Source organism: Sarcophilus harrisii, chromosome 4 (assembly GCF_902635505.1).
Source record: "Sarcophilus harrisii chromosome 4, mSarHar1.11, whole genome shotgun sequence".
In the NCBI taxonomy this organism is placed as follows: domain Eukaryota; kingdom Metazoa; phylum Chordata; class Mammalia; order Dasyuromorphia; family Dasyuridae; genus Sarcophilus; species Sarcophilus harrisii.
The window spans coordinates 954955-976419 of NC_045429.1; the positions used below are offsets into that span (position 1 = coordinate 954955).

At 55.9% G+C, this 21465-nt stretch overlaps 1 protein-coding gene across 1 annotated transcript in view; it reads left to right on the top strand.

Annotated features, from left to right (window-relative positions):
• The window catches only part of PIGK (phosphatidylinositol glycan anchor biosynthesis class K), a 62948-nt gene that overhangs the window by 35061 nt on the left and 6422 nt on the right, over positions 1 to 21465 (top strand). The window contains exons 7-12 of the mRNA XM_031967352.1: positions 1452 to 1563; positions 2409 to 2505; positions 3061 to 3178; positions 3262 to 3372; positions 4904 to 5076; positions 16317 to 16401. Coding sequence (XP_031823212.1) covers positions 1452 to 1563; positions 2409 to 2505; positions 3061 to 3178; positions 3262 to 3372; positions 4904 to 5076; positions 16317 to 16401 — 696 coding nt within the window. The remainder of the gene's footprint in view (positions 1 to 1451; positions 1564 to 2408; positions 2506 to 3060; positions 3179 to 3261; positions 3373 to 4903; positions 5077 to 16316; positions 16402 to 21465) is intronic.

The following is a 21465-nucleotide window of genomic DNA, read 5'->3' on the forward strand; positions in this document are numbered from 1 at the left end:
TCAATGAGCTTATAATGAAAATAATCAATCAGTTCAAATGTTGAGAGCAGATTCATTTTATTTCCCCTGAGTTTTAGGGATTCTGGGTATCGCTCCCCCTTTAAAAAGGGCATTTTTCTAATATTTAGTCATACCAGCCAGGGTGTGCCGTCTGTGATCTGGGATGGGTGATGCTCTCTGGGAGGGGCAGCTGGTTATCTGCAGAGGATGAGGAGGAGACTGGAAAGGCTTCTGGACTGTGTTAGGGTTCCAAGCTCAGCCCTCAGAATATGGGTGTCCAGGGCCTTTCTGGGGGGCAACCTTGGCCATGATCCCCCCTAAGTCTCTGGGCCTCTTGTAAGGGAGTCTTCTCTCTGGGCTCTTGGGGGGCATCTCTTCTTTGGGAGCCAAGGCCCGGCCCTGCAGCCATGGTCCCGAGTTGGGGAGCCCTGTCTGTTCTCTTGGGCACGGTGACCCAAAATCTGCCTCTGTTTCAGACCCTGGCTTTTGCTCCTGGCTCTGCCCTGATTTGGCACCCTGAGCCCCCACAGGCAGTAAGCCGCCAGGTCCTGCTGTCCCTGACCTCATGTCTGTCTCCCTCCCCTTGTCCTTCCTGTGGCCTCGCTTTGGGGCCTTCTGGGCGCAGAACCTTGAGTTAGCTCAGCTCAGCTTGATGGCACCGTGGCCCCTGATCCCCTGCTCAGCCCCTGGTACATCTGGGCCGACCGGCTCTGCTCCTGCCCGCCCCATTTCTGGTCCCTTGGGTGGTGGGCTCGCTGATGGAGTGCCAGGGATCCAGTTGTCCCTGGCTCCTCCCGCCTGCCCCTTCTTCTCTGGACTCTGAGAACATCTAGTCTGGAGCTCGAGCCCCCCTGGTCTGCACCTTCTTCCCTCAGCCCCCAGGCTGCTCTGACCACATGGCTCCCACCTTCATGATGCTTCCGGGTGCCTCTGTGGGCCTGGGCTGGTTTCCCCTGCCCCCACTTGTCCCTGCCAGGCCCCACTCACGTGTAGCTTTTAAGGCCCTGGTCCAACTGCATGGACACCCCACCCCCACCCCAGGCAGGGATCCTTCCCCTAAGGCCTGTCGCAAGCCCCCAGGTCTGTGACCTCCCTTGAGGGCAGGAGAGGAGGGACTCGTTGTCCGTTTGTCTCCGTCTCCCCGGGCTGTTTGACTGGGCTGGGACTTCTCCTGCCTTTGTTCCATGAGGACGGCTTCCCTCGGAGCCCGATTGGGTCCAGTCGGGATCAGTCTGACTTTTGGGAAGACTCTGAGATGAGTCTCAGGTGAGATGGTCTCCTGTGAGCCCCAAGCCTCGACCCAGCTCTTTCTCTAGAATGCGCAGTGAGCGGCACTTAAAGGCCCGTGTTGGGTCAGGGCCGGGCTTGTCAGTGCTCTGGAGCCGCGATGGGGAAAGCCCGTTAGGCCGCTTTCTCTGAGCCGCAGACGGGCTAACCCCCGGCTTTTTCAGGTGACCGTGGAGAACTTTCTGCGCGTGCTGACGGGAAGGGTCCCCCCGAGCACCCCGCGGTCCAAGCGCCTCCTCTCTGATGACCGAAGTAACATTCTGATTTATATGACGGGTAGGTCAGGGGTTCACCGACTGGAGTGGTGAGGGTCCTCCTTTCTGACAGTTGTGTCTCGAAGGGGGAGATGGGAAGGAGCGCCTTTGCTCTGAGGGTGTTGGAGGTGAGGAGGTCTCAGCTAGGGGCCTTTGGAGTCCAACGAGATGTCCCCCTTTGCTCCCAGGAACCTTGCCCTTGAGTGTCCTGAATGGGGCTGGCTGGAGTGGCCTGGATGGGGGCACCGATGAGGAGGCTGCGGGCGTCAGCCATCCCTGACAGCTTCTGTCACATTGTAGCCTGGCCCAGGGAGCCCAGCTCTCCCCCTAGGGCCCCGCTCTCCCCCCGGGGCCCAGACTTCCCACCAGGGCCCAGACCTCCCGCCAGGACCTATTCCGCTTGTGTTCAGGCCTGGCCAGGCCACCTCTGGGTCTTCCTGCTGTGCCCTGGCTGGCTGGCTGAGCAGGCCTTTTAGGGGACGCTCGTGCCCTTCCTGCCCCTTTGGGCCTGCGGACCTTGGGGCCCATTGCCTGGCACCTGGAGGAGCTGGAGGCGTGCAGGCTGGCCCTGTCCTAACACGGGGCACAGTCACTTCAGATTTGGGGGTCAGTGAGAAGGGGGTGCATTTTTGTGTCGGGTTTTCTTTGGTTTTGTTTTGCTTGGGGGTGTCTCCTCTGAAGTGAGCGCTGGCAAGGGCGCAGCCCCAACAGCCTGAGCAGGCCATGAGGGCACCTGCAGCCCCTCACGGAGGGTGTCATGGAGGGGATTCCCTGCTATCAAAAAGAATAAGTGGGTGTGTACCCATAACCCCTCCCCTCATGCATGCCCATGGCGCCTACTGATTGCTCTTTTTTCTTTTCTCCCAGGCCACGGGGGGAACGGCTTCCTGAAGTTCCAGGACTCTGAAGAGATCACCAACGTAGAACTCGCTGACGCCTTCGAACAAATGTGGCAGAAGAGGCGGTAAGAGAGTGCTCATTTTCTTAAGAGGAGTTGGGTGCAGTAGGGAGCATGGGGCAGAGGTTCTTAGGGGGCAGGGGGCTTGCCCCAGGTTACAGGGTGAAGGGGAGGCCCGGGGCCCTCCGTCCTTACTTAGATCCTGTTGGATGGGGGAGTGAGCTCTTAGTGAAGTTCAGTCTGTGGGTGAAGTGCTCATGGGGTTCTGGGAACTCTGGCAAACGTTTGCTGAGTCGGGGCCCGAGCAAAGCCGCCTGGGTCCTCTTGGGGGTGAGAACCTTGTCCCGGGGAGAGCCCAGCCTGGTCCTGTGCCCTTGGGAAAGGGTGCCTGGGGTACTCCCCACTCTTCCCCACCAAGGACCCTTCCCCACCCGGCTGCTCCTCCAGAACCAGACACATTCTCCTCCTGCCTGGCCTTTGGCCAGGGGCTCCTTTCTTGGCTCTCCACCCAGGGCTGCTTCTCAATGGGGCAGGCGCTGGAGAAGGGGGGGATCTCCTTGGCCGCTGTCCCTGAGGGGCCTTCCTCGGTGCGCTCACTGGCGGGCTCCCCTCGTCTTTCAGCTACCACGAGATGCTGTTCATCATTGACACTTGCCAGGGGGCGTCCATGTACGAGCGCTTCTACTCCCCCAACGTCATGGCGCTGGCCAGCAGCCAAGTGGGCGAGGACTCCCTCTCGGTGAGTCCTGGTGGGCGCTTGTCCGGGCTCGGGGCCGTCCCGGGTGTGGCAGGGCGCTCACGCCTCTTCTCCTCCCCGTGCAGCACCAGCCTGACCTCGCCATCGGCGTCCACCTCATGGACAGGTACACCTTCTACGTCCTGGAGTTTCTGGAGGAGATCCACCCGGCCAGCCAGGCCAACATGAACGACCTGGTGAGTCTGTCCTCCCCTCCCGGCGGGGGGGCCATGGCCAGCGGGGCTCGCTCCGCGCTCGGGGGCCGGCGTGGGCGCTGCGTGGGAGGCGGGAGCGTGGGCCTTTGGACCTGGGAAACTTCAGTTTTGAAAACCGGCTCTGTTTTTATTCCCCCTCCTCTCCACCCCCACCCCCCCATATGTGTGTACATTTTCCTGTCCTCTCTGGGACCGAACAGGGCCTTCTTTCCCCTGTAGACACAGGTTCAGCCAAAGTGGCCAAAGGAGGGTGGTGTCGTGTCTCGGGTTCTGGGCCTGTGGCCCCCACTCTTTCAGTTTGGGGGAGAAAGCCACAAGTGCCCGTTGCTTGCCCTGCCCGCCTCCTCTCGACACGGTCTGGGGGGAGTTTTCAGATGCTTTTTCTCAGAGAAGTCATTTTTGGGCAACACTTGCACTTGTGATCGGGGGACGCCTGCCGCACTCTGGGTGTTCTCTGGGTTCTTCCCATGTTTCTCTGCATGTCTGTGGCGTGATCTTTCTGTTAACTTAACACGTGATGTCAGTGACTCCCATAAAAAACAGCGGGCGTCGCTTTCTCCTGGGACGAGCTGGTGTTGAGTCCCGCCGCAGTGGAGCAATCTGCAGGGGTTTTGAGGTGCCAGCGGCAGGCCTTTGGGGAGGGAGGGCTGAAGGGCAGGAACCCGGGGGCTTCCAGTCCAAGCTGGGAGATTAGGGAAGATCTACCTGAGTAGAAACCGGGGTAAAGTTCCTACTTCCCAGAGGGTGGGGGGGCGTGGATGTGCCCTGAGAAGGGGCCCTTGGGTTTGGAGGGACCCTTGAAGTGGCAGGCTGAGGGAGTCGTACAGAGCTGGGGGGCGGGCGGGGTCATCTCCTGTGGTCCCAGAGGGGCCGTGATGGGGCCCGGATGAGGGTCTGTGCGCTCATGGTCAGCATCCCCGTCGCCTCGTCCCCGGAGCCGGTCGGGCTGAAGAGCTCCCGGCTCTGAGAACGGGCAGCCGCAGGTCAGGGCAGTGGCCTGGGACGCTGGGAGGTCCTTCCCCAGTCTGACAGGCCAGAGGCCAGCCCAGTTAGCCCCGGGCCCGAGTGAGGGACGTGACCAGGTTGGACCATGTGAAGGCGAGGGGGCCCCCCACTTCTCCCTTGGCTTTGAGGGAATGTGGCCATCTGGGCCATTTCCTGGGGTGCTAGAGAGCTGAGCCTGACTTCCTCAGGGGAGCTCTGGTGTCCCAGGGGTGCGAAAAGGCTGTTTTTCTGGGTGAAGAACAAGTTCATTGAGAGGTCTGTTGACTGGATTTTTAGGGGGCACAGATTTAGGGGGGAAAGTATCAGCTTCTGGCCATCTTTGGTCTGAAGCTGGAAGACTCTGTGGAGATGCCCGTGGGCAGCAGAGGATGAGTCGGGGGGGCTCAGGAGAGGTGTGAAAAGTGCCTGGGGAGGAGGGAGGACCCTGGGATGGTCCCAGGCAGTGGCCCCGGGCGCGTGGTTTGGGGGAGGTCAGTGACCGGGACTGATCACTCCCGTTATTTCACAGTTTCAGGTGTGCCCCAAGAGCTTGTGCGTCTCGACTCCCGGACATCGGACCGACCTTTTTCAGAGAAATCCTCAGAACGTGCTGATAACGGATTTCTTCGGAAGCGTGAGGAAGGTGGAGATCACCACGGAGAGGGTGGCCCTGAAGCCGGACCCGAGCTCCCTGGGGTACAGGTAAGTGGCACAGCGTGGTTTATGCGTTCGGCGCTTCTGCCGGAGACAGGGCTCGGGGCGCCCGCCTGCAGGGCTGCTCCGGGAAAGGCCTCGCGGGCCGCCGCAGGGGAGGGACCAGCTGCTTGGCCAGGAGGAGGAGCGGCGGGGCGGGAGCCGGGCGTGGGCAGTGCCCGAGACAGAGGGCGCTCCGAGCGGGGCGGGCAGCAGGCGTTTGGGGCCGTCACCCTGAGGGCAGCGCGGCCGCGGGGCGGCTGCAGGGATCCCTCCGAGAGCCCCTCGGTTGTCGCAGTGCCCGGGCCTCGCTCTCCAGTTGGAGAAGCTCCTGGGAGCGGCCCCACTGATGTTCCCCCCGGTACCGGGCCCAGCCCCGGCCAAGAGCTCCGCCCGCGCGAGACCCTCTGCGGCCGCCTCTCCCAGAGGAGCCTTTCTCAGGGCTCGCCCCCTCATCCCCCCCTTCATCCCCCCAGCAGTCAGAGGGGACAGACCGCGAAATCCAGGGGGCTGCGGAGGGGCGGGCAGGGAGCGCTCGGGCCGGGGAGGCTCCCCCCCCAGCCCCAGCAGGACCTTGCACCCCCAGGGGTTCCCTACTCCCAGGTTCTTTAGCACGGAGCTCGTTGGGCCTCTGGGATCGAGAGCAAAGTCTGCGCGGGGCGATCTGGGGGAGGCCCCGCCCCGCGATGTCCGGAGCTCCGGCGTTCCTCCCCCAGTCACGTGTCCTAAGGGATGGCCCTTGTGCTGGCGGCGGGGGCGGAGGGTCAGGGGTCAGGGGTCACCGGGCCAACTTCAGGGGGAATTACTGCGCCCGTTGCGGGCCCGGCGGCCGGTGCGGTCTGGTGATGGCGCCCCCGGGACCGGCCCTTCCTCCTTCCCCTCCCTCCCCTACCCCCAGTGGCGGCCGGGGCGGGGGTGGGGGGGGCAGCGTTTGCTGCTGCTTCAGGAGGGGCGCAGGAGCGCCCCAAGCGTGGCCGCGTCTGGGTGGAGCGGGAGAGCTTGTGTTGCCAGCGCGCGCCGTGAATCCGGGCGCCCGGGACCGGGCCTGGGGTCAGCGCTGGGCTTTGTCCGGCTCAGTGTCCTGAGTCACGGCGCCCTCTAGTGTTCCTGAGGGAAAGGCCCCCCCCCCAGCCGCTTTACCTGCGGAGTGGTTGGTGCCCCCGTCAGGGGGCGCCCCCGGCCAGCCCCGCCCCCCCCCCGCCGCGCACCTGGCGCCCCCGTTGTCGCCACTGCCTGTCCCGGCACTTCCCTCGGGCGGGCCGGACCTGGGCGCCGAGCGGGGGCTGACGGCGGGCGGGGCGTGAGTGCGGGCGCTGCAGCCGGGCCTGAGGCGGGGGCAGCTTTCGGGGCTGGAGCCGGGGCCTGCGAGGGGGAGGGGCGCGCGTAGCGAGGCGCTGGCAGAAACGGATCCGGGCAAGGGCGGTTCCTGAGGGCGGTTCCTGAGGGCGGTTCCTGAGGGCGGTTCCTGAGGGCGGTTCCTGAGGGCGGTTCCTGAGGGCGGTTCCTGAGGGCGGTTCCTGAGGGCGGTTCCTGAGGGCGGTTCCTGAGGGCGGTTCCCGGGCGCCGGCCCCTCCCTCTCTGGGAGGCGGGAGAGAGGGGCAGGCAGCGCTGTCAGTGGGGCGCCCGGGGCAGCAGGCGCGGCGGCCTGTGCGCCTCCAGGGGCTTTCTGCGGTCCCCCGGCCAGGGGCGCGTCCCATCCGCTGCCTGGCAGCGCCCCCTGGTGTTGGGCCACGTGCAGTAGGGAGAAATCCCGGGGAGATGATGTCGCCTCGTGCTCTTGGGGACCAAAAACGCCACAAAGAGCAAGGGCGGATACGGCAGGGGTGGGGGGGTGTCTGGGGTGGCCTGGGTGGCTTCCGGGGAACGGCTGAGGAGGATCCCGTCATGCTCCGCTCCCAACCCTTTGGGATATTGCATTCAGTGACGGGAAGGGAAGGGAGAAGGGCCTGCAGCGCTGGGGGCCGGGCCGTGATCGCGGGGTGTCCCAGGACCTGGAGAGTCCCCAGAAGGCCGGAGGGGGAGAGCCAGGCTCGGGGCCCCACGGCCTCCTCGGCGGGCCTTTCCTTGCATGCTGGGGCGGGGGTGGGAGTGTAGAGCGGGCAGGGCCTCCCCTTCTGTGGGAGAGGCAGCCTCGGGGCCCCATTTCTGGGCAGTCGCTGTCTAAGCGAGTGAGATGGGGCGCCCTCGGCTCCCAAACGCGGCTTTCCCTGTTCCTTTTGTGCCCCCGAGGCTCCAAGGGGGCTGCGGGTGCGCGGAGAGCCCACCAAGGTGTGCACACCTCAAGGGGACGTCGGCTCTCTGGAGACGCGGGTTGGGTTCTCCGTCATGAAAGCCAAGATTCCTTTGTCCAGAAGAGGAAAGATTGGGAATCCAGATGTTACCCTGGCAAACATGGCTAACGAGACGCCAAGGCGTCAAGAATGGGGCTGGAGAAGCTGCGCCAGTGAGTTCTGTCTGCTCGACTCATCTGGGAGACGATGTGGCTCCCCCGGGCCTGCCGTGGGCCTGCCGGGGCTCCCGTGGTCCTGCCGGGGCTCCTCTGGGCCTGAGGGTGCAGAGAGGCCGGCTTAGGGTGAGAGCCCCCTTAATTGGGAAGTGGGGACCTGCCAGGGGCTGGCAGACTGGGATGCAGTCACCCCGTTGGGCTCCTTAGCTGGGCAGGCCCCAGAAACCTCCAGCAAGGCTCCTCTGGCCAGCAGATGGCGGCAGCGCGATGCTTTTGGCCAGTTGGAGCAGGGCCTTTTGGTGTCGTGGGATGTTAGCCAGAGGCCTCATGGGAGCGGCGCTTTTGCACGGTGGGATCTGCCAGGAGGGTCCTCGCTCCTCTGTGTTGTCTGGCCTGTAGAAAGGGGGGGGGGTGCGTTCTGCTCCGTGCCTGCCGTGTCGCCTTCAAAAAACCCAGCCCATTAAATTTAACTGAGAGCATTTGTTTAAGGGGGAGAGCAAGGAGCAGGGGGAGGCTCCCTTCTGCTTAAAAGGAGTTTTTCATTTGAGCAGAGGCTTCCTTTCCTGGTCATTTCCCAGCTTCTCTGACAGGACAGAAAAGATGCAAAGACCAGAGATGTTCTCCCCACCTGGCATAGGGGGGTGACTGCCAAGCAAGGGTTCGAGAGAAAGGCTTACCATTTATCAGTCAGACACGTAGGCTTGGGCTCCCAGAACTCTGTGCTGCCCGGAGGCCTCCCAAGGCCGCCATTTCACAAGGGCTCCCGGGCTGGCCGTCCCTGCATTTCCCCCCAGCCAGACTCCTTGCAATGGGGCGCTTCCTGGGGAGCACGGGCTGCCTGCCTTCCTCCTGCTTGTATTCCCAGCACTCATCAAGGCTGGGGGCACACACTAGGCGCATAGTTAACTGCCCAAAATGTGGTTTATATCCCCTTGGATATAAATGGAGAAATGGGCCTGTTGCCTAAAGCAAAGGCTGCCGTGCACCCCAGTTGAGAGCCTGCCACATGGGCCGCTCTCCCCATTTCACTTTGTCTGAGGTTGTGCTTTCTCCAGAGGAGCCGATGTTCATTTTGGGGGCACCTCAGGAACTTTTCTGGTCCGGCACCAGCCCATTGGCCAGTAGTGTCGTTATACTGTCACGAAGCCCCCCAACTGCTGAGGTCTGGCAGTGTCTCATTCAAAAGACGCCTGTGAGGAGACTATGTGGATCAGGACCCAGACCAATATTCAGCCAAGTTTTCAAAATCAAGCAGGCCGGTGGAGGGGGTCCGATCCAGGGGGAAGGGGATAGGGATTGTCCAGTGTGCTTCCCACGTGCCTCAGGGTTTGGGGGGCGACCCAGCTCCTGCTAGATAGCTTTGACAAGGCTCTGCCATGCCCTTTGCCTCCTCCAGAGCTGTCTGCACAAAGCAAATGGGCCAAGTTTGGCGGGACTTGTGTTGCCGGAAGGACTGCCTTCTCTCTATATCTCCCCATCTGTGTGTCTGGGGTCTAGCTTTGTCCCTGTCTAATAACCGCTGCCATCTTAGACAGCATTGGCCATTTCCGAACGTGTCATCTGCCCGAACTTCCCTGTGTCGCCATTAGCTTGTCATTTGTGCTCCAGAACGGCTGCAGTGAATCCGAATCCGGCCGCCCTTTTATGCGGTTTCTGACTGTCCTGTTGTAGTCGGGTGCTATATTTTGCTTTTGGCTTGGCTTTCTTCGTGCCGTTACTTTCTGCCAGTCTTGCCGCGGGTTCTTTATGAATTGCCCTTCTTCACGGTTTCTTCTCGTGCAGTCATGGTTCATCGGGCACGTGTTTTGTTCAGCCTTCTCCTAACAGTGGACGCTCGCTTTGTGTCCGGTTGTTTTGCTGCTGTTGGGGAGATTGTGGACCATCTGAGACCTTTCTCGGTGTCATTGACTCCAGCAGAACACGTGCTCAGCTGGTACAGAGGGGATGAGAGACTCCTTTTTCTCACTTGACTGCAAATTGTTTCCTAGAATAATTGGCCCACTTCACATCTCCACCAAAATGCATTAGTTGCCTCTTTTCCCACAACATTATTTCTGGATAAAATGGGAAGACACTTCGGAGAGGTTTGACGTTGCATTTCTTCAGTTAGTGAGCTAGAACGTTGTCTTGGACCAGAACTGCCGAAATCTGTGCAAGTCTCTGGCTAAAAGGCCAGCGTTCTGTCGGAACCCTTGTGGCCACAACCCGAGCTTTGTCTGCAGGGAGGGAGGATTGAGTGGAGCTTTTGAGAGCCGGGCCTTGGCTGCATTTGTTTCCTCCTCCTCCTTTGGAAACGGGCTTGGTGCAGACCAGAGCCAGAACCTCCGTACTGCAGCGTCCACGCCCAGGCGTTCTCCGGGAAATGTGGAACTCGGCAGAGCTGGTGCCGAACTCCCGTGGAGATGCCGTAAGCAGGTCCTGTTTCTTGCTCCTACTCTGACTTTTTATTCCCTGGGAAATTCTCCTCACCCCCAGCCCAAGTACATGGAACCCATCAAGAATGCAAAGCAAAGCGGGCCATTTCTGGCTCTGTCTGCAAGATTGGGAAAAGGGAGGGGTGTGTCAGTGCCCGGGACTGGCGGCGGCGTCTGATGGTGGCGTCTGACAGGGTTGGATTCTGGGCCTCTCGGTGTGGACTCGATTTTGATTCTTGTCCCTGTGGTGGGGGGGACGAGGCTTCCCTGCCACATGCACTTTATACCGGTTTGTGCAAAACTTCATCTTAATCAGTGTAGACTCGGATTGACGTTATTGCCTACTCAGCCCTAGGTGTAGCGTGGGCTTCTGGGATACAAGGACAAAGAGCTACAGGCTCTGTTTGCAGTGAGTTTTTATGCAAGTCCAAGGAGGCCGTTCAGTGACTGCAAAGGCCACTTATTGATGCTTGAGAGTCATAGTAGGGGTCACAAAGTCACAGAAATAGAGGGGAAGGGACCCCCCCCCATTTTACAAATCAGGAAACAAAGAGATGCAAAAGTAACATAGACATAAGAATCATTTGAATGAAAAAATAAAATATTGAACATTTTGTTACATGTTATGTAAATATAGTACTTGTATTTTATGTTTGCACAAAGAACAAGGGCCTCTCTGCCGGGCACGGATGAGAGAAATATAAACATATTTTACATTGAATTATATTTAAAATAAACATTTAAGAGTGTGAATTACATCCTCGTCTTCAGGAAGCCTGCATTCTAATAGGCTTGGGCCTTGCAGACCAGGGACTGGGGAAGGGAATTTCTGTTGGTGGATCAGGGATAGCGATGGAACCCGAGGGCCCAAGTGAAGGACTGGCGGGGGCCGGGATAGGTGGGTGGATGGACAACCCCATTCGAGCCCGGCCCCGGTGGGCAGAGGGGCCCCCGTGGGCCTGTGTCCTTGTAGGCCAGACCCATGGCTCTGACCCCTGATGGATGTCGGGAAACTGGTTAATGGACCTTTGCAGCGGTATCCCGAGCTCCCACAAGATGGCGCTGCTTTTCCAAGTGAGAGGCCAGGGCGGTTCTCCTGCTCCCGGGTGATGGGCCTTCCTCGGAAGCAGCTCCGTCCCAGGCCTGTGCTGGGCACTGAGCCTGGGGCACAAGCGCACGGCGGCCCCGGCCTGAAGGAACCGCCATTGTTTGTTTTTTCTAGTGCAGGTAGAGCTAGGTCAGTGGCTGTAGACGGACGAACACGGTGTAGGCACACACAAAACAGACGTGGGATGGTCCCTGCCTGCGGCTGGGGAGTCTTAGCTCCTCCCCCTGGCTCCCCCCTCCCCTCCGTCTGCTTGAGCTGACCCTTGAAGGAAGCCGGGATTGCCGAGAAGCCCCGGAGCAGCCATTGGGAAGACTCTGAGCTAGGAGGGGCCTGGACAGGTAGATCGGAGCCAGGCCATTGGGCTTTGGGTGTGAAGCTGTCGCAGCAAAGACCCCCCCCCCCCCCCCCAGCTATATGTGCTGAACAGTGAGGGGTGCTGGCCTCTGTGGAAATTGGATTCAAGACAGGAGAGACCTGGCCCCAGGAGCCTGATTTAGGAGGGTTTTGTTGTTGTAACCTCAGGTGGAAGCAATGAGGGCCTGAACTAGAGTGGGGTCTCCTTTTACACTGTGGGTCAAGACCCCACATGGGGTTGGGGCAGGAGAAATTTGGCCCCAGGGAAAGATCTGCTATCCCACTGAGATTAAATTTTCAAGTTAAAATGAACAAGCACGTCCGTCTCGTTCTCGTTAGGAGGCAAAGTTGCTTTCGTCTCCAACGAATGGTGAAATTATATGTATCCCAGAGAATTGTTTTAACATACTTTTATGTATTTTTTTAATTTCTTTTTTAAAAATTATAGCTTTTTATTAATACTTTTCTTTATGATTCATTATCAGTAAATGTTTGCCGAGTGCCCAGATCCCTGGGGTTTTGTAAAAAGTTTTCAGGTGAAAAGGAGGCATGTGGGGAAAGATCAAGGCCTGGCCTAGGGAACAGAGAAGGGAGACCAGAGCTGTGGTTGAGGTCGGTGGGGTCTTTCAGACTTGACTAGTGAATGTGGCTGAGAGAGTCAAAGCTGGCTAGGATTGCTGCCCTGACGGCGTTCAAGGCCAGGGCATAAAGCTGGGCCACAGAGTTCCAAGTGGCCTGTGGGTCATTGGCAATTGGGGACTAGAGCCCCAGAGACTTAAGTTTGAATCTGCATAAAAATGATAAAATATCCAAACAGATGAGCTCCCCAAGACCCAGCATGCAGGGAGGAGAACTGAGAGCCCCCCCCAGAGGGAGTGGGACTGGGGGGCTGGGGGGCTGGGGGAGGTGGATCCACAAAGGAAGGAGTCAGTAGTTCATAAGCCTTAAGAGCCAGGCCCCACCCTCAGCCCCAGAGAAACAACTAAGAACAAGTCCCTGCCCTTAGGGAGGGGACCCCTTGGGGGAAGGGACTGAGGATGAAAGGTGTGCAGGGCCAGGAGCGGCTCACCATGGTGGTCTGCTTTTGTGGACCCGGATCCAAGCGGAGCTGCTGGTGGGAAATGCAGGTCGCTGGAACTATCCATGGTTAGGAGGAAAGGGGAGGAGGAGAGCATGAATGGGGGAGGGGGGGCTGTCCTGAAGGAGAGGCCGACGGGGTGATGTGCTGAGGAGGAGGAGGGAGGAAAGGATTGGAAGGAGTGGCCATTGGATGGGGAGGTCAGTGGGTGATGTGGCACTCCATCAGATACTGAGCGCGGGGAGGGGCCTCCGAGGCTGTCGGCCCCCCATCTGGACATCTCTCCACGTTGGAATAGCCCTAACCTTTGGGAGGCTCAGATGGCCTCGAATGATGACTTTGCCCTTGCCATCCACTGGTCTTCCTTTTGTCCCCAGTGGCCAATCAGAATTTTCCACAGCTGAACCTTTGTATGTGGGAACATGGGGTCCCCTCTGAGATTCCTCTCGCTCACACCCTTTGACCCCTATTTATTAGGCCCTTTCCCACGGTACACCAGTCCGGTGACTCTTGGACCCAGATGGAGGTTCTGCTCCCATGTTCTGGAGCACAGGGCTTGTCCTTTCGAGTGCCAGCTGGCCCTGCCGTTCCAAAGGTTCAGGCGGCCCGTGAAGAATCCTGGGAGGCTGATGGAGGACGCTGGCTTTTCTTGCCCTTGCTGCCTGGCCCACTGAGGCTGGCCGAGGGGAGGAGGAGCCCGGGCTGGCGCCTCTGCTTGGGCCATTTGTGATGGAGGCGATTCTCTCAGAGCCGGCTGAGTCCTCCTGGGCCGGCCCAGCAGCGGGGTGTTTACAGAAGGGTGTTTACAGTTCTTGGCTTACCTTGAGCATGAGGACATGGCGGCTTCAAGCCTCCCCCTTGGTTTTGTGGCGGTCACCCCAGATACGTCTGCAGTGGGGCTACAAGACTGGCATCGAATGGGAGGAAGCTGCCATGCTGGAGTTCGGTTCTGTCTGGGGAATTGACCCGTGTGTTGAATCCCAGCCTTCAAGATGGAACCTGGGCTTGAGGGCCACTCCAGGGGTCTTCATCTGGGGCCGAGGCCTCTGCAGCAGCCTTTGTCCTCGTGTCCTATGTTGCTGCCACAGTCTGAGGTGCAGCCTGGGACTCTGGCCCCTCGATTAATGGCACTGGGGGAAGGGGGCCCCCAAATGCCCCCTGTGGAAGGACAGGGTCACCCGTGTCACCAAGGAACTGGGTTCTGTCCAGGGAGGGCCTGGGAGCCACCAAACACCCCTGGAACTGTGCAGGGTTTCAAGAAGGCCTGCCTTCCAGAAAGAGGCGGACTCGTTTCCATAGCAACCTCAATCTGTAAAAGAGCCAAAGAAAAGAGGTCCGGAAGGTGGTGAGAAAGACAAATAAACAAGATGGAAGCTTCTGGCGGGAGGGGGGGTCCGAAGTTGCAGAGGACTCTGGGAGGGGAGGAGAGCTGTCTTGGGGCTGACAGATGGCACAGAGCAGGCGCGCCGGTCAGTCCCGGGCTGACCACGTGTGTGGCCGTGGCTGGAAGGCCAGTGGGAGCCGTCGCTTTTAGGGACTCGGACTTTCCTGCCCTAGGAATTCTCTGACACCTCTGGTGCTGGGGGCAGTCCCTGTGCTGTGGGCGGGGCGGGCCCCGAGTGACCTGGCGTGCTGGCTGAGGGATGCTCTCCCGTGGTCCCTCAGCCCCGGCCTGCCGCGGTGAGCTCTCTGGGTGGGCGTTCCTTCCGAGACCGGGCCAAGTTCGGGGCTTCTGAGCCGCTGTCCTGGGTGGGTTTGGCCTAGTGGAGGAGTTGGCGTTCTAACAGCCTCTGGGCCACGTGGCTGTAACCCCATGGCTGTGACTATAGGCGCCGCGGGCTGGAACCCAAACGTTGGGGGATGATGCTCTGGGCTGGGTCACGTGGCTGTAACCATGTGGCTGTGACTGTAGGCGCCCCACGTGGCTGTAACCACGTGTCTGTGCCTATAGGTGCTGTGGGCTGGAACCCAAACGTTGGGGGATGATGCTCTGGGCTGGGTCACGTGGCTGTAACCACGTGGCTGTGACTATAGGCGCCACGGGCTGGAACCCAAACATTGGGGGATGATGCTTTGGGCTGGGTCACGTGGCTGTAACCATGTGGCTGTGACTATAGGCGCCACGGGCTGGAACCCAAACGTTGGGGGATGATGCTTTGGGCTGGGTCACGTGGCTGTAACCACGTGGCTGTGACTATAGGCACCACGGGCTGGAACCCAAACGTTGGGGGATGATGCTCTGGGCTGGGCCACGTGGCTGTAACCACATGGCTGTGACTGTAGGCGCAGCAGGCTGGGCCACAAACATTGGGGGGATGATGCTCTGGGCTGGGTCATGGGACTGTAACCACATGGCTGTGACTGTAGGCGCCACGGGCTGGGACCCAAGCGTTGGGGGATGATGCTCTGGGCTGGGCCACGTGGCTGTGACTGCAGGCTGTCAGTGAGAAGGGAGGAATAGGATCCTAGCGTCAGAGGGAGAGTCAGAGCCCCGACGGTTTGTAGGAGCGGGATGTTAAAAGCCAGGGCAACTTCTATGTGGACGACCCTTCCTGGACACTGGGACCTTGGGCCTGGAGCACTCCCCGGATCACAGCGGGTGTTTAATAAGCTATTTACCTCCTTCGTTTACTTTTACATAGCGCCCAGTCTTCATTCAGTAGCTGAAGTTCCAGGGTGATAGAAACTATTCTTCACTCGTGCTTCTTAATGACTTGTTGATCTTGTAAATACCCCTAGTCCTTAGAAAGCCGCTCCTAGGACCGAATATTCTCCTTTCTCCCTAGATTAGGCCGGAAGGACGGGACTGCTGTGTTGTGTTACTAATTTTTCCGGGGAGCTTGGAGAAAAAATAGTTTTGTCAGTATGAAATTCACTGAGAAAGGAAAAAAAAAAAACTCGCTATGTGTCTTAATATCCAGTTAGGTTAAGGAAACTAGGATCAGAATGATGGTTATTTTGGAAAAGACTGATAATAACTAAGGTCCCGGGCTTTCCTATTTTATGTTGAGATTTCCTGTTTCATTAGAAAAAAATCATTTAAATAGTCATAGAAGGTAGATAGAATCAGTTGACGATTGCATTTGCTTTCAATCGGAGGTTTGCCATGGACGAATTCTCAGACACTTACAGAAGTAGATTCTGTATTGGATCCAGTGGGATCTACCCTCCCACTCATAATTCCATAGTCAAATACTGAGATGGACCATCCAGTCCTTTCAGTTTGGTTCTTCCTTTTTCTAAATGTCAATTGAGACCCATCCACGCCAGCTCATTTGATTGTACTCTTGGTCTGCTGCGTTCTCAGATTTCCTTACAAGGGATCCCCCAGATGTGCCAGAGAGTTCTCTTCATTTATCCTGCCATCTCTTGGATGAGATGGACCCAGAAGGAGAACAGGCTGTAGCGCCTTTGCCTCTGAAATGAATCCTGTCTCTTTAGTGCCGTTGTCCTGCTGGGGTTGCCACGTGGCGGTAATACATGGCATCCAATGATCTCCATAAAAATGACCGGTGCAGACAGACTACAGCATATAACCAGTGTGGGACTTTGGGACATTTAGACTTTGAAGAAGAGCTGGGGGTCATAGAGAACCAGAGGGATGTGAAGGAGGCAGGAATGGTCCACTGGCATATACAAAGTTAGATTTTCCCCTCTGCTACTGACTTTCTTTCAAAGATGTTTGATAAATATGGAATTTTAAAAATTAGGGTAGCATGAGCACTTGGCTTAAATTTGAATCTAACAATAAGCAACAGTGAAAAGTTAGACTTAACTTTGTATTTTCTAATATAGCATTTAATGTGTTTGGACATTCACTTTATTTCTATTTTCATTTTTTTCTCTCAGTCACCTCAAATGCCAAAAGGATGAAGAACTGACAGAACCACTTAATTATGCCGAACAGCTTCCTGTGGCTCAAATAATTCACCAGGTTTGCTTTATATTTTTTCTTTTTAATTCTTACAACATAGCTGTTTTGCTTAGGTTTTACAAAGTCATTATGTCAGACCAGTCCCATTCAAAACACTGTATCAAACTACGAGGAGATTTCTCACTTAGTATATAAAACAGGAGGGGAGCCCAAAATGATTCTGTCTTTTGTATTTATTACTAAACAACAAAACGTAATTTCTAAAAACTTTCATTTGGAGTCCTTGCTCATAGTGTTTGTTAAACGACAAGGAAAAATGGCCCACAGATAATCATTAGGGTGTGATTTTTCTGTGGAACCGAAGAGAGAAAACAATTTTGCCCTCCCTTTCCCGTTATCAATCCCTGTAAAATATAACTGTGAGTGCTGTGCCGGCAATCTTTCCATTTCCAATTATAGAGACTTTGCCGGGCTTTTTTCCCGTTGCTGTAATCACTGAAAAAGCGATGTGGTCGGAGCTGGGACTTGGGCCCCGCACTGTAATTTGAGCAGTACTTAGCCGCTGCCCCGCCGAGCCTGATGTGCTAATAATTTTCAACGCTCTGTTGACTGCGATGGTTATGGCCTTTGGACCTCACTGATTTGCAAACCCTTCTAGACCACCAGAATAAATTAAGAGTCTTTATGTCAGAGTTCTTCAGAACCTCCGGTGGCTCTTAATTATTGTTGTTAGGGCTTTCCAAACACCACCGTTCAGTAGAAATTTTATTTTTTCCATTGAGTGTTTTGCTAGCCGCAATGCCCGTTTCCATTTATTAAAGGCAACAGAGGCTTTCTTTTATTATTTCTGGGTCTCGGTGCTCTTCTGAAAACACATCCCACACAGCGACTTTGGATCGAAATTTGTACCTTTGGGAAAATGATCCGGCTGGAAATAACGGCCAGTTTATATGTCAGGAATCCCCTCGTGCTGGCAGAGACCGTGCTTGCACTTCCGGCCTCTTCTCCCACTCTGGGCACGCGGGGCGCGTCTGGAATGGTGGGAGCAAGCAGTTGACAGAGTGAGGCGCGTGGGGCGCTTGGGGCTCGGCCCCCAGGACAGAAGCTCTGGGCCCCAAAGAGAGGCTGGGCCTCCGGGGGGACTGACTGCGTGAAAGGTCGGCCTCTGTGTGAGGACGCACCCTCAGCTCTGGAGCCCAACTGATTCCGGCCCTGGCCCGACTCCAGTCCTGATTGTGATCCGGACCGGGCCCAGCTCTGAGTCCTAGACCTGGCAGGGCCGTGACTCTAAGTGAAGGGGACCCTTTTCCCTGGGCCTGGTGACTAGGAGAGGACTTTCCCCGAAGCAGTGGCCAGGCCATGTTCCCCCATTGCCCTCCTGGACTTCTGTCCTGGGACCCCCGCGTGGGAAAGCGGAAAGCTGAAGGAGCCCTGCCCTCTGTCACCCCCCTGCCGGCATGTCTGGGTTCAGAATCTTGCCCAGTGTCTGGAGGAGCAGCGACTCTTCCCACCTGCCCCTTGGGACCTTGCCCTCCTTCTGTCACCAGAAGCGGCGGCCTCCTTTTCTTGGTGCTCCCCTGAGCGCCGCTTGGAGGTCTGGCCAATGGCGGTGTTCCCAAGCTCGGCTCCCACCTGCCCGGCCCTGTTTACTCACGCTCCTGGGCAGGCCCAGGGAGCCATTCAAATCAATGCTTGGGGACTGTCCTAGGGAGACAGATGGGAGAAGAAATGGATGGTTTTCAATATAATTAAATTTTACAATTACTTCACAGACATTAATTTTAAAATCAAACCACTGAGCTCCTCCTTAATGGCTTAAATTTTGAAGTAAGATAGGGATTTTATGACCGAAAGCTGACACTTTTTTCATGGAAAATGGATACCGTTCTTTGTTTCTGTGCTAAGGCATGTCCAACAGATGGCCCCAACTACATTTGTTTGTCTATTTATGGGTTCATTTCACTTTAATCTGTTAAAATAAAAAGGTGATTACCTTTGCTTAGCAGTTACTGATTTTCATAAAGTAGGAGCAGGTAGGGATTAAAAAGCACAGCCAGACTGGGCAAAAGAGAAAACTATTTGTCTCTCTGATCAATAAACTTTGAAGAATTCATATTCCCGATTCTCTCTGCCTGGTCCTAGTAAATTTACTGTGGAGCTGGACTCCAACAGGTAGACTCCCAAGTGTTTTTTACTATCTGTAGGTTATTTTAAAAGGCATTTTTCTCCTGCTTTCTTGCTGCTGGGTCTTTTTCATGTCTTATAATCAGGATGCTTGTACCCCACGTTGATCTCCTAACCCCTTGGGTTAAGAATCACTATGGGGATGCCTGCATCCAAACCTCTAGGTTTTAATGATGGGACTATTTTCACAGAGATCACATATTCATTTGGGACTTGGAGCCAAACTTTTTGGCAGTTTTCCTCTCAGTTCTGGTCAAAGAATGTCTTTGTTGGAGGGGCCATTGAATATTGGGCTGTTCAGTTTGATTCTTCCTGATTCTGTCAAGTCCCATTGATTAATTTTTCTTTCTTTTTTTTTTTTTTTAACAAGTAGCAAGTAGTTTTGATAACAGCTTTGCTAGATAATAACAGCTTTAGGTCTGGACTGCCATTCTTCCTTCAGTGTTTCTTTTAAAAAAAAAAAATCCCCAAAGATTCTAGGTCTGTCTTCAGCTGTTGCTTAAATGCAATCTTCACTGGTATCATGGTATGTCTTTTCACTCCTCTTTAGAATATTTATAATTTTGTTTATTCTGATGTTTCACTGATTGACTGCCGTGGGATGAGGGGTGGGATCTTTGAAAGTTCTTCAAAATTTATCAAGTGTCTGTATTGTTGACCAGTCATTGATCAAAGTTTTGACTGTGAACCCAAATCCAGGATCCAAAAACTTTGGTCAGAAAGCAAGTTTTTCCTTTGATGTACTTTGATGCACCAAGAAACAATTTCAGTGAACAGGGACTGCCATCTTTCTGGTTCCTTTAAGTAGTCATGGTGTGTGTAAAATGATTCAGCTTACAAGGTAAAAATGGGAGGGTGTGAGATGCATTTCCTTTTAAGTGGATAGCAGATATCACTGAAGGGGAGGACGGTGAGCTCCTTGCTAAGATCAGGTCTTAACTTCTCCTGCTATTGCCAGAATAATGTCGCTGGGGTCATGGCATCCCCATGCATTTCTAAGCAATCAGACCAACAGTTGTGATCAGGTACTTTCTCAGGAGGAATCTAGCTGTGATTTTCGATTTTCCACCTTAAATCCAGCATTACAGAAGAGGATTCATGTCTCTCAAGACAGCCTCCTGAGTCTGCGTTGTAGGCCTTGAGACAATACAGACATTAACCTCCTTTCTATGACTCTGGGATTTCGGACCTTCAAGTCACTTCTCTCTTGACAGAAGGCTTGTTTCCTGCCTCCCTCCATCCCTGCTGGCTCATAGGTGGTGGAGTGTAGTAGCGGTCAGAGATCTTCTTTACACCCTATAGGGAAGCCCCACATTTTGTTATTAGAGAGTGAAGGGAGCTCAGCTTAATTGAAATGATCGTCTTGTCCGGCTTCCTATGGACAGCCTCAGCCAGAGGCCAATTTTCCATCATTTTAAGAGGAGAGAGAACAAAAGACGATCTTTGAAGAGGTTCATTCTCCTTGTAAAAGCCTCCTTAACTTTTTACTTCAGATATGACTTACCTGACTTACTCCAGAATACAGTACACACTGAAGGGAGTTTGAGTTTTTTAATCTCAGCGGGAATGTTTTTGTCCGTGTTTCTACAGAGAAAAAAAAGAGAGAATCCGAGGGGGGTATCCCTGAAAACCAGAGAGAGGAGACTTTTTCTTTTCTCCATTTCTTTTCTTTCCTCTTCTCTTTCTTTCTTCCCTCTTTCTTCTTCCCTTCTCCCTTTCTTCCACTTGGTTGAGGAATGCTCTTTTAGCTTACCGCCACACTAAAATGGCCGTCTTTATTTGGGTGAGTTCGATGGAAGGAGCTCGGAGCTCGCTGGTCTTTAAGCATTTGAAATTGCGGGTGGATCCTGCTCTCTGCTGGAAGTCTGACTGTTGTTAGCCCACTGAAAATAAAGGAATGCTAACAGGAAATGAGAAAATGCTTGTTTCCGAGAAAACGCTGAAGACTTTCCTGGATCGGTCTGGCCAAACTGAGGCCTTGAAATGGAAGATTTTACACAATCCGAGCAACATTGGCCAGAGTGGTCAACAGGACGTCCTCCCCTCAACAACAGTGACGTCCTCCCCTATCAGCATGATGTCAGCATGACGTCCTCCCCGATCAGCATGATGTCAGCATGACGTCCTCCCCGATCAGCATGATGTCAGCATGACGTCCTCCCCGATCAGCATGATGTCAGCACGACGTCCTCCCGATCAGCATGATGTCAGCACGACGTCCTCCCCGATCAGCATGATGTCAGCATGAGTCCCACGCTGATTCCCGAGGCTGGGGGTTGCGGCCTGAGCTGGGCTGGATCCCAATTGCGATGAAGCGTGTGTGGCCCTGCCTTAGCGGGCATCTTCGCTATGAGGGACTCTTTCTCCTTCTTTGTAGCTGTAGTTGTGGGGCAGAATGGAACAAGGAGAAAAGCAGTGACTGATTGAAAATCATATTTTGGAAAAGCAAATGAAACAAGGGCCTCCATGTAGAAGCGTTTACGATGTGCTTCCTGCATCCCGGGCTCTGTGCTTGGCCTTGGGGTGACACGGGTAACAAGTGTGACTGCAGCACCACCCCCCGGGGCAGCCGCGGACAGACACCCTGGGGGCGCGAAGACGAGGAAGCACTGGGGGATCCCAGGGCTGAGCACCCCAGATGAGCCCACTGACCTCTCCTATCACCAGCAATGGTCTCGACGGGAGATTCTGGTTCTTCTCTGGGGCTGAGAGCGCTGCGCAGTTGCATCCCCAGGAGGGGCCGGGCCGGACCATGCCCGGGAGCCCAGGACATTGGCGGAGGTATGGGGGGAGGGGCGCCTCTGAGATCTTGGCAGACCTCCGGGTCTGAGATGGCCGGGGGAGAGGAGAGATGGGGAGGGGGAGGGGATAGGCACCTACTGTGTGCCAGGAGAAGGGGAGGGGATAGGCACCTACTGTGTGCCGGGCAGATGCTTGGGG